This window comes from Palaemon carinicauda, chromosome 27 (genome assembly GCF_036898095.1).
Source record: "Palaemon carinicauda isolate YSFRI2023 chromosome 27, ASM3689809v2, whole genome shotgun sequence".
Classification (NCBI taxonomy): Eukaryota; Metazoa; Arthropoda; class Malacostraca; order Decapoda; family Palaemonidae; genus Palaemon; species Palaemon carinicauda.
In genome coordinates, this window is record NC_090751.1 from 23,840,200 (window position 1) to 23,853,040 (window position 12,841).

The following is a 12,841-nucleotide window of genomic DNA, read 5'->3' on the forward strand; positions in this document are numbered from 1 at the left end:
CTTCTTATTATTATTATTATTATTATTATTATTATTATTACTTGCTAAGCTACAACCCTAGTTGGAAAAGCAGGATATTTTAAGCTCAAGGGCTCTAACAGGGAAAATAACCCAGTGAGGAAAGGATATAAAGAAAAACTACAAGACAAGTTTAAGAATAATAATATTGAAATAAATTTTTCATATATAAACTATAAAAAAATTAAAACAAAATGACAAGAGGAAGAAAAACAAAATAGAATAGTGTGCCCGAGTGTACCCTTAAGCAAGAGACCTCTAACCCAAGACAGTGGAAGACCATGGTACAGAGGCTATGGCACTACCCAAGACTAGAGAACAATTGTTTGATTTTGGAGTTTCCCTTTCCTAGAAGAACTGCTTATCATAGCCAAAGAGTCTCTTCTACCCTTATCAAGAGAAAAGTAGACACTGAACAATGGTTAACCTCTTGAGAGAAGAAGAGTTGCTTGATAATTTCAGTGTTAAGTGTATGAGGAAAGAGGAGAATGCGTAAAAAATAGGCCAGACTACTCTGTGTAAGTGTCGGCAAAGATGAAATGAGCGGCCCGTAATCAGAGGAAGGGATCCAATGTAGTACTGTCTAGCCAGTCAAAGGACCCAATAAATCTCTAGCCGTAGTATCTCAACGGGTGGCTGGTGCCTTGGCCAACCTGCTACCTACAGAGTTAAGTTCACTTATTTAATAACTTCTGTGATTTGCCATTATCATTTACAAACCTCAACATTTCAATTTCTGCTTTCTTCTTATACGTTTCTGTTAATTTAATTTCTACGTTACCGTTTTTATTTTTTCCATTAGTTCCTGCTTTCTGAAATTTCTTATCTCTTCAATTTTAATATTTTTTTTTTTGTGCAATTTCAAAGGCTTTCCACATGTGGTTCCATTATTTACTCTTCCACTAGCTCTTTAGCTAATCATTTATCATCTGTTGTAATAATTGCATTTACATCTGATGTTAAACGGATAATTTTGAACTAATTGTGTAATTATGTTATGAGAAAGCCAAACAGCTCAAGTTGTCAGAGGATTTAATTTGTGATTCGAAGTTCATTGCAGCATGAAAAGTAAAATATTTTTTTTTCTTAATGGATACCTATGAATGAATAATAGGTCGGTTTTTAAAAATCAAATGTACTTTAGTTTCAAAATATTTTTACTCATAACTAAATAAATGAAAATCATGTACTATAATAGTATAAATCTTTCACGATAACTCGAATGCTGGACTGATAGTAAACAAACCTCGAGTTCCAACTCACATACATCGCGCCCAATATTGTAGGCCTGAAACCTTGATGTCTAAACAACGTTTACGTTTCATCCTTTAAGATGAGGCCGCATTTGATATTTAAGGCCATTATTTGTTTTTCAATATTTATTGTGGCAAATGCTTCAATATCATTAGGTGTAGCAAGTATTGGCATCGTGGGATCTGCTCTCTACGCTGGTTTCGACAGGGTCCGATGTTCCTTCTATGAATGCTGCTCGGCCAATTCGAAATGGACCAAACCAAATATGACAGGTATTTGTGCCATAGTTTATTTGTTACTGTGTCTGTTAATGGTATTCCATCTAATGGTGATAAAATCCAATGTCACCGAGATTCCTGGTTCCTAAGCTTATCCTTGAAAACACTCCAAAGTAATTTTTGTCGGTGGCAAAATTTGGTATTTTTGTAGTGAATTACATGGCAATGTAAACTAGGAAAAAAACTATTGTTTCTTAAAGAAAACATTACGCTCTCTTCAAAAATGACACTCGTTTCCGTCGCAAATGAATAGTTTAAGAAATATATATACATCTATATCCTACGGTAATGGGGGACCCCCAGGGGGAACTCGGGGTTTTGGGTGGGGAAAACATACTGGGGAAACGATATAAAATTGTTTTCCTTTAGTAAATAACGTGAATTAACCGAATTTGATGTTCATTTCAATCGAAAACAAACAGATCAACCAATTCGGATAACTTTGAGTTGCACGGTGTCACTTCTCTTACGAACGAACGATAACATTAGCAACGTTACCAATAATACACAGTGTTACCAATGTTGACGTATGGTACACAGAGTTACCAACGGCACGCTGACATTACTAAAGATAGTAATGATAGATATTTCCCATATGTATTTTAAATAATTTCTCCATACAAGTTTTACTCAATATATAAAAAGTACAAAAAGGGCACAGAACCTAACAAACCCACCTAACCTAGCCTAGTAGTATGACAGGTCACAAAATAACATTTGATCTACATCGGATGTTGGCAGCACTGGTTACTGTATTGTTTCATGACACAATCTTTGTAACGGCGCCTCCAAAGTTTATCCAGATATACTGTTTTGTATTTTCCTCCGGTTATTATAATTTCAAGAAGGTAATGTATAGAGAAGGAAATGCTTGTTTTACGTTTATATATCGATTCCCCAGTATGATTTCCCCACCCAAAACCCCGAGTTCCCACTGTGGGTCCCCCATTATTGGAGGATATAGATGTATATATATTTCTGAAACTATTAATTTGCGACGGGAACGAGTGTCATTTTTGAAGAGAGCGTAATTTTTTCTATAAGAAACAGTAGTTTTTTTCCTAGGTTACATTGCCATGTAATTCACTACAATGAAACCCAAAAGGTAGCTATATTTTACCATATTTTGTAAGTACACAACGTGAATGAATACATTAAGGTATCATAATAGTATGTAGACATTTGAGAACATATGAATTACTGTTTGGGTAATTTGTAGAACAGCGGACGGACACTAACTTTTCTCACAGTAATACTCTTAGTCGTAGAGGTAATTATGGTATTTCAAGGACATTAGTTTGATGTAGTGAATTTGGATTGAACATCCTATTTTATTTTCTATGCCTCCTAGTAGTGGGCAAATCTGGGTTATCAGTAAGCCTATCTCAGTACTGTCAAGTAGATGATGTTTGGAGGTAGAGCTTCCCACCAACTATGAATGTGTTTGCTAAATTAGGTTAGATTAGATTGTGTAAAGATTTATGCAGTACAGAATTCCTAATAAAGAAAATGACGAGTTCCTGGTGTATTTAAAGGTTCTTTGAACGAAACTGATGGAAATTCTTGGGGGAAATCCGTATTTTTCAGATTATTGTTTTAATATATTAGAGGTTATGAAAAAAAAAATCACATTTCAAAATGATAAAAACATAATTCCACCACCTTACCTAACCTAGGAGCTATAAACTAACCAAATCAAACCAAACCCTAACCTAACCTAGGAGCTGGGACATAACATAGCCTAGGAGCCATATCCTTACCTATTTACCTACCCGGAGGGTGACCCACCTTTAGGTTGTCACATTCTTAGCTTACCCTTAGAATAAGCATAACCTTGTGTTTGCTTCTTAAATGGATTCCCTCCTGAAACTAACTTTTTCTGAAGTATTTCTTAATTTAACTCATCTTCTGAGTTTAACTCATCCTTAAAACTTGAAAAAAAAAAAAACATATTTTTGATGCAAAACGTCATAAGAATATTACACAGCAGTAAAGATAAATCCAAATATAATGTGTACATCAGTTTCGTGAATAGGTTTCCTGATGACACACTGCCCTTACAAAATCTCTGTTGTTCATATAGTGCCAACTTATTGCCTTATGAAAGGCTCTATCATGGCAGTGAGGTGGTAATGGAATTTGATTTATTTATATCTTGAATAATTGTATAGTATTATTTTTACCAACTGAATTGCTTATAAATGAATTTATGAAAAAATACTGTACACAGCTCAGAAACAATCAAAATTCAAGACACTACATGGTGTTGATGAACGACGACACCACAGTAGTGGCTTATATTCCAACAATCAAGGATACTGTATACTTCTTCACATCCACAGCACCTATGCCAACTAGCTGGGGAAATGCTAAGGTGGACAAAGACAACTTGCCGCTCTTTCAGCTCTGCTCATCCCGTACAATGGAGATGTTCTTGTGGACAATCTGAGTAAAGTGACTCATACAGTTGGCTCTGATTGGTCTTCGGATCATCAAGTACTCAACAGAGTCCCGATTTTGTGGGTTTCATCGACGGTAGACCTGTCTGAAACTTCTCTGATCGATATGCTTCTTATGTACTGCTCATCAGTACCTTATCCCCAAGAACTTAGCAAGAGGCTTTCCAACAACAAGGGATGTCGACGCATTCCTTCCCCTTTCTTAGTGTAAAAATTACTCAACAAAGAAGGGCATGCAAGCCTGTCAATGACTCTCTTAGCTCTGATGTTGCATCAGGCAGAATGGATTCCGAACTTTTTACATCTGCCCTCAGAGGTGCCGAGGGACTCCCTACGTTATGATCGTCGCTGACAACCACATGGGAAGTTTTTCCTTGAGCTATAGAATTCCTTATGACTTCATACCAGGAAGTTATCCAGTATTCCCTCTCGAAGAAAGAATTTGTGCAACCTGGTGCGAGAAGATGTTTGGTTACCTTCAGGAATCATTAACCAACTTCTACCAGGCAAAGCGGACAGTCTTTTGTGGTGGATATAGTGGAAGAGTATTGCTACTATCGACACCACTACTCCAGTGATACCGGAGTTTCTTTGTCACCTCCGGGAGGAGACTTTACTCAGTCATGACAGTCAAAGGCTACCGCTCAGCCTTAAGACGGAAAGGGTTTTCCTCTTTGTTGTAAATGTCTATCCTCATATGGAGTCTTGAACCTACCTGACCTCAGCTGGAAGTTAGACCGCCTACATGGAACGTAGTGTACTGCGATCCCGGAAAGGAGCCCCCTAGGTGCCGCTGTGTCAGACATCAGATCTTCACATGACGCTTAAGACGACTCCTGCTTGCCCTGGTATTGGCCAGGAGAATTAATGGACGGCACTTCCTTTTTTACGACGTCGACATCTCCCATTTTAAGGGTTGGGGTACGGGTAATGCTCGACTTAGTTCCTGAGTGTGTCACAAGACCCAGAATCCAGCAGCAACGGATCCCAAATTCGAGCCCTTTCGGATTGAGAGTCTTCATGATATAACCAATGATCCATATCAACTGCTTCTGTGCCCTGTGTGGGCACTGAGGTTTACCTCTTAGGAACATAAGGAGCTTGCCTCTGTGTGAAAAGGTTTGTCAGCAACGGGAAGGTTACAAGGAGAGACAAAGAATAGGATCTCAGCTTGGATTCACAAGGTCATAAAGCACCCTCAAATCCTGACTCTCCTCCGCAACTGCCAAAACCAAGAACTCACAATGTTAGTGGCGTAAACACGCCCTAGCGTTTAAGAACACTACTACTCTGGCGCAAGTTCTACGAGTGGACGTGTGGAAGCGTTAGACGACCTTAGAAACATGGAGACGTTCTCCATTGGACCTGTGGTGGCTGCACAATAAGTAGTTTAAACACCTCAAGCTCCTTGATGGACAAGCAGCAGACGGTGGAGGGCAGCGTTACCTGGTATCAAGTCTGGGATGACTGATAAGAAAGAGTGACTGAACTCTTCTTTCTTTCATCTTCCCTTCTCTTGGGGCACAGCACCTACAGTGCCCTTCAAGCTGGCCTCCACTGTCTGCAGGTATAACCACTTCTCATGTGTAACCTGATAAACTGTATGCACATATATTTGTTACGTCTCCATATCCCCAAGCAAGGTGGGAATTGGGCAATATTTATGGTTTGTTCAAGAAGTCCAAGGACTTTGAGAATTCTCACCTGGACATGTCACATTGGTAGTATCACACAATCACATTGGTTGCTCATGCCGCTAACGCGTATACATGCACGGAAATTTAACGAGGTGTCAGGGCTATTCCTCCATAAAGTGTGAGTAGCACAAAGGAATACCCTGTGTCAAAAGAGTAAGGGGTCCTACATCTGACTGTCTGGCCTGTCTTAGAAGTGCCTTATTTCATGTAATGGTAGTATCTCAATATGCAATTGATGCCTTGCTCAACCTACTTCTCCCTTTTTCTCTTGATAATTTAGTAATGCTTCAAGCAACTCCCACTTCCAAAGATGGAGCATATGCTACAGTTTAATCAAAGAGCAACTACCTTTTTATCCTATTCTGGGAAATGTGATTACAGCAACTTCTAATTAATTCTCTACCTCACTCTCGTCCATGTTAAATGTATTTGTGGGTTATTAATTAGCAACTACTGTAATGGTAGTCTCTGTCCCCCTCATGTATTTTATAGTTGTCTTTGAAGGTAAATGATATTTTGATGGTACCACTGCTGGTGTTTTGTTGACTCTCTCATTATATATCCCTTAATGAGTAGTTTTTTTTATTACAATAAAATAATAGAAAGAAGTCACTCTCTGCCCTTGCATCATGCATGTGTTTTGATCTTTACAAAAAACAAATTAGATTTGTTGTTATCCTTTGATACCACTGCCATTCCCTACTACGGTACTCATAGCAAGTAAGACATTTAAAACATTTCTTGTTAAAGTCAGCATTGAAGTATTTGAAAGAAATTTGTGGCGTTCAGTAATGATGGAGTGCTATAGATGTGCAGTTTTGCAAATAGATATATAGATTTAAGGATACTGATGTTATTGACAACATTAGAATATATTTCTGTGTTTTAAAGTTAAGGTTTATCTTTTCAGCTTTAACTTTAGCCTTCGATGAGCATTTATATGGCCAGCATCTGGTTAAGACTGTTATACCGAGAGCCTTGAAAAGCCACCTTTCCCATGATCAGCCCAGTAAGGTAAGTTAGTCAATGGGATCTAGAAAAATAGTTTAGTGCTGATAACTTGAATTCCTTTGAAGTTCAAAGTTGATCATTATTAAATTTAAGTTATGTAAATCAGACTGTAAACTGTAAGAAAATATTTAGCCATTAAATAGAAGTATTTAGATCTTTGTTTACAACAAAGTATACTGTAATAGTTTAGTATATTAAGTAGGATTTTATAAATTGAGAGTTAATTGAATTCGTTAATTGTAACAAGCAGCTGTGTTATTGTAGGTGTTGCTCTATTCTTTGTAATTAATGTAATGTTCAAGATCTTTTCCCTTTTGCACATTAGGCTTTTGTTTTCATGTAGCCCGTAGCGTGGCAACTTTTTAATTTTTATTGTATTACCCTCAGGCATTAGTCATGAGTTTTCATGGATGGACAGGGGGTGGTAAAAATTATGTTGCCAGATTCATTATAGACAGCCTCTACAAGCTTGGTCAAAGAAGTCAGTATGTTCATTTTTTTGTGAGCACCGTCCATTTTCCTCACATACAGGAAGCAGACATTTACAAGGTGAGAATTTACAGTTCTGAATGTTAGGTTTACAGTAATTCGAGAAGTTGCCAATTACAATGCTACTTAAGGAAAGTCCTGTAAAAATATGTGATTTGTTCCGTAACTGGAATACAAACCACGCTATTTGATAGGGGTATTACTCTCGGCGTAGCTGAAACGACGAGCCATTAATTTTTAACGAGGGTTAACTACCCACACCACTAGTTAGGCTGGGGGTAGGGAGGGTAGATTGCTACTGCTCCCCTTCTCACACCTGTGATTGAGCTCACTTTGCTTTCGGCTCAGATGGTGACCGGACGTTGCTGCTCTTCATCCTCACCAACAATTGGCAGCCATTAATGCTTTTTCTTTTCTCTTAGACTGTGCGGGTGAAGTTGGCTTCTGCGACCATGCGCACCTGCCCTGGACTTCCCGACCGCCCCTGTGGAACGTTCATGTCGGCGGTCGAGACCAATCCTCATGCCCTTTGTCCTTCTTGCAAAGGCCAACGGTGTGATAGTGTCAACAAGTGTAGGGAGTGGTTTTCCTCCCAGTGGGAGAGGTTTTCGCGATGGCGGAAGAAGAAGTCCAAGCGGGATGTTTCTCCTTTGAAGGTTGCTTCAAAGGAAGAAAAACCTAAGGCCTCTTCTTCCGTCGCCCAAACCTCCACCGAAGCTCCTACTCGGTCGGTCTCTTTCGAGAGACCATCGAGTACAGTGAACCCTCGCTACTTCGCGGTTCGACAATCGCGGATTCACCACTTCGCGGGGTTTTCCCATAACCCATATATATATACATATCGCGGATTTTCCGGAAAATTCGAAAATACCGCGAAATCTGAAGACAACCAAATACGATATTTTGTTACCTGTAATTCCATTAATACTGTAATTAGTAATATCTGCTCTTACTGATTGTTCATTGCATTACATATGATATATAATTCAGCACAGAAAGAAATAAAACACGAAAAGAGAATGTGATCATACGATAATTCAGTACGTAGTAAAATTAAATCGAACATGAAACGCAAAACAGATGCAGTCATACCATATTACGTAGAATGGTGTGTACTGTAATGGATGTGCTTCTTTTCCATGAATCTTTTGTATGTATACGTACGTAGTACAGTACTGCATCCAATAATATTCTTTGTTGCAAAAATCACATTTCGAATACTGTAAGCGTACGAGAGAGAGAGAGAGAGAGGCGTAAAATAGCGTACGTAAATTTTTATTATTATTGTTATTATTATTATTATTGTTGTTGTTGTTAATAAAATTATTATTGTTATTATTATTAATCATTATTATTATTATTATTACTGTACAGTATTATTATCATTATTTATTATTATTACGGTATTGTACTTAATCTACGTACGTTCAGTATGCGCGGGGGCATCTTCTATGAGTAACCAACGCGCCATAGTACTGTAAGACGGGTTGTGATTGGTTCAAGCGCTGATAGATGACGAATCAAAACTCAAGTTTTGTTATCTAGCCTGTGATTGGTGTTTTGCCCGCATCTTCTACCCGCAGCATCAAAGTTCTCGCGGGGCTGGATCGTTCACTTTCTCTTTCCGCGTATTGCTGAGTAGACGTTCTTAAGTTTGTGAAGTTTAATCTGTGCTGTGTGCGACTGTTTTAAGTTGAACTTTTTGTTGAACTTTCTGTTACAATGCCTCCCAAGCGTTCTGCTTCTAGTAAGGCTGGTAGTGAGCCTAAACGCCACCGAAGGATGATGACGATAGCTGAGAAGGTTACGCTTCTCGACATGTTAAAAGATGGTAGAAGTTACGCGGCCGCCGGCCGCCATTTTGGCATCAACGAATCCACCGTTCGCTACATCAAGAAGGACGAGGCGAACATTAGAAAGACTGCTGCAATCACCTTTAGCAGATCAGCGAAGCGAGTCGTTACAACGCGTAATAAAACGATCGTACGCATGGAAGGTGCTTTAGCTGTGTGGATTGCCGACTGCCGGAAGAAGAACATAGCGTTGGATACGAACACCATCCAAACAAAGGCTTTGAGCTTATATGAGAATTTTGCTGCAAAGGAACCTAAAGACGACGACGGCAACCATGCTGAAGATGATGATGATGCAGATGATCCTCAACCAGGGACATCCACTGATTCCCAGCCTCAGAAACGTTTTTCCGCAAGCAAAGGATGGTTCGCGAAGTTTCAGAAACGCTTCGCCCTGAAAAGCGTTTCCCTGCATGGGGAGTCTGCTTCCGCTGACACTGCCGCTGCTGAAACTTACGTGAACCAGACTTTCAAGAACATTATCGCTGAAGGTGGATACAAGCCGGAACAAGTGTTTAATATGGATGAGACCGGCTTGTTTTGGAAGAGAATGCCGTCGCGAACTTTCCTGTTCAAAGAGGAAGCCAAAGCCTCTGGCTTTAAGGCATTCAAGGATCGCGTTACCCTCGTGATGTGTGGCAATGCTGCTGGATTTTTGTTAAAGCCGGGGCTTATTTATAAGTCGAAAAATCCTCGCGCTTTGAAAAATAAAAATAAGAATCTCCTTCCCGTGTACTGGATGCATAATCAAAAAGCATGGATTACGAAGATGCTGACCTCCAACTGGTTCCACCAGTGTTTCATCCCGCAAGTCCATGAATATCTCTTAGAGAAGGGCTTGCCATTCAAGATCCTTCTCCTTATGGATAACGCTGGTGGACACGCAACTGACCTGTCGCGTGAGGGCGTTCAGGTTGAGTTCCTGCCACCCAACACCACGTCATTAATTCAACCGATGGACCAGGGGGTTATCAGGGCGTTCAAGGCCCTCTACACGAAGAATACCTTGGCGGACCTCGTTGCGTGTGTGGATGCTGCCCAAGATGACGAGGATGAAGATTTCAACTTGAAGGCGTACTGGCGGCAGTACACCATAGCCACGTGCCTGCAGAATATTCAAAAGGCACTTCAAGAGATGAAACCTGCAACCGTAAATGCGAGCTGGAAGAAGCTGTGGCCCGATATTGTTTACGACGACAAGGGATTTACTCCGTCGGAAATCCAACACTCTGCAATACGGAAATCTGTGCAGTTGGCTGCCATAATTGGAGGTGACGGGTTTGGCGACATGACGACTGAAGACGTCGACGAGTTGTTGGACTGCCATTCCCAGCCCCTAACTGACGCAGACCTCGAAGACCTGACGAAATCGGCAAGTGAGGAAGAGAGTGAGGGTACCCAGGAAGAGACCCAAGAAAATGTCGAAGAAACGGGCTTAACATTAGAACGGCTTGCCAAGTTCTGCAACCATATGAAGGAGGCGAAAGAAATGTTACAAGAGTGGGACGAGGATATGGTTCGCTCGATGCAATTCTCAAATAAGGTCGATGACATCATGACTCCCTACAGGATGCTCTTGGATCGAAAAAAGAAGCAGCGGCAACAACTTCCGATCACAATGTTCTTCCAGCCTCGCAAAAAAGAGCCAGTTCCTCCTGCTAGTACGCCTTCGGAAGAAATTGAAGAAGTTGAAGAGGTGTCCCAGGAAAAGACACCTCCGTCTGAAGAGACGTAAAATACTATCATTGACTGCACAGTAGAACACATCATCAGCTTCATCATCATCATTTCTACTGTGCAGCAAATTCATCGCCATCGTCATTCAAGTTTTTCTTGAACTTCTTTCGTGGTGAGTACAGTAACAATCTTTATTTTTTACTTTAACCTGTTTTATAGTTTAGTAATGTACGTACTGTATGCATTAAGTTAAAGGGAAGGTTTTAAAAGTCTACATGTTGTAACCTATCATATTTTTTTTGTTTAAAATTTACATTTACGTACGTAAAACAACTCTCTCTCTCTCTCTCTCTCTCTCTCTCTCTCTCTCTCTCTCTCTCTCTCTCTCTCTCTCTCTCTCTCTCTCTCTCTCTCTCTCTCAAATTGTTTTCCTGCTTTGCTACGTACAAGTACTGTATAATTTATATTTGTAAGGTAACATATTTTGTAAATGCTTTTACTGTAAATACTGTATGTACTGTATCATTATTTATCACTATCATCATGCGCGTTAAATGCCTTGTTTGTTCTGAGCGTGGTTGTTTACTGAGCGTACACGCCGTCGTTTCAGGCGGCGTCATAAAGAAAAAGATTTCATTTGGAAGTCCTAAGAAAAATACGTAAACTAAAACATTGGTAATAAAAAAATCGACATACAGTACTGTATAATCAATATAATCGATGCAAAAACTAACCTATACGTACATATATGTGTACACTAAATGAGTTTGTTTCTTCATTATGATCAGAGATGAACGTAAACAAAACATTGGTTGCCATTTTTTATCGTGCTTTTTAGGTGTTTAGGAAACACATGATATAAAATCGCCTTTAATATTTGTGCCTGTTTTAGTTTAGGGTGCTGTAGTACATGCATTAAGTGTTCTGTACATTAAAGGGTGGTTTGTTAACAGTACTACATACAAGGGAAGGTTTTAAAAGTCCGAATATACATGTTAAATAAATAGGTAAATATGCTGTCACTACTTCGCGGATTTTCACCTATCGCGCCCGCGTCTGGAACCTATCTACCGCGATAAACGAGGGTTCACTGTAGTAGCGTAGACCGATTTATTTCTGTCCAACCCCGGGTCTCGAGAGATGAGGTTGCTTCCCCTAGCGAAGCAGCACCACCTCTCCCCCTGGGGGAGGCCTTGTCACTAACTTCTGTTTGTTCCGTAACTGGAATACAAACCACGCTTTGTTCCGTAACTGACATACAAACCACGCTATTTTAAACATAAGACTTACCCGGTAGTTATATATATAGCTTACGTCCCTGACATCACGGTAGAAAATTGAAAACTCGCGCTAATCGCCGATTGGATAGCCAGGTGTACCACCCCTGCGCTCTAGCGAGGTACCTAGGAACCATTCCAGGAACCCTCATATATTCCCTGCCGCGCTAGCGGCAAGATGTTGGATTTTTCACTCGCTATAACCTGTATATTACAGTTATCTTGGTGATGTACAATTTATTTTTAGCCTTCGCTGGTTGGATTTTATTTTTACTGGGTGTTAGTGCTTTAACTACGTTTGTATCTTAATAGAGGTAGGAATGGGAGTTTTTTCCCCTTACTGTAAAACTTACGAACATACTCTTTAAACATAATGGCGGTGATCATTCCACCATCTCTATGACGTCACAATCATGTGACGTAAGCAACATAGTACTACATAATATGTTGTATAATTCTTTTCTTTGCTTTTTCTTGTAAAGAATGAAAAGGAAGTCTAACTTACAATAAGTATTTGACTTTTAATATAAAAAGATTATATTAATTTTTAAGAAATATTTCTTTTTAGTATTCGTTCTTTAAATCATCAATACTATTCTCAAAGATTAAATACTGTAGAACTAGCGTATTGTTAATTTTTACTGCGTAGTTCTCATGAAAATACGATGCAGTCCCAACCATTCTTGATATCGTTGTTTATTTTCTTTCGATGTTGGCATTCTAGTATTATTCGTATATTCACATACATGTTCCAATTGTAAAGTGTAGCAATCCACTATTTTTGGAAACCCTTAAGATTTAAGAGTCTGAATACATGTTATTGTGATA

At 39.4% G+C, this 12,841-nt stretch overlaps 2 protein-coding genes across 2 annotated transcripts in view; both read left to right on the forward strand.

The window, feature by feature from the left end:
- Window positions 1-1,244: 1,244 nt before the first annotated feature.
- Window positions 1,245-12,841, forward strand: part of LOC137620597 (torsin-1A-like) — a 61,428-nt gene continuing 49,831 nt past the window's right edge. Inside the window, exons 1-3 of the mRNA XM_068350859.1 lie at window positions 1,245-1,544; window positions 6,617-6,720; window positions 7,105-7,266. Of these exons, the coding sequence (XP_068206960.1) occupies window positions 1,352-1,544; window positions 6,617-6,720; window positions 7,105-7,266 (459 nt within the window). The 5' untranslated portion in view covers window positions 1,245-1,351. The remainder of the gene's footprint in view (window positions 1,545-6,616; window positions 6,721-7,104; window positions 7,267-12,841) is intronic.
- The window catches only part of LOC137620596 (aladin-like), a 144,639-nt gene continuing 140,597 nt past the window's right edge, over window positions 8,800-12,841 (forward strand). The window contains exon 1 of the mRNA XM_068350856.1: window positions 8,800-8,805. The gene's annotated coding sequence lies outside the window, so the exon portion shown is untranslated. The remainder of the gene's footprint in view (window positions 8,806-12,841) is intronic.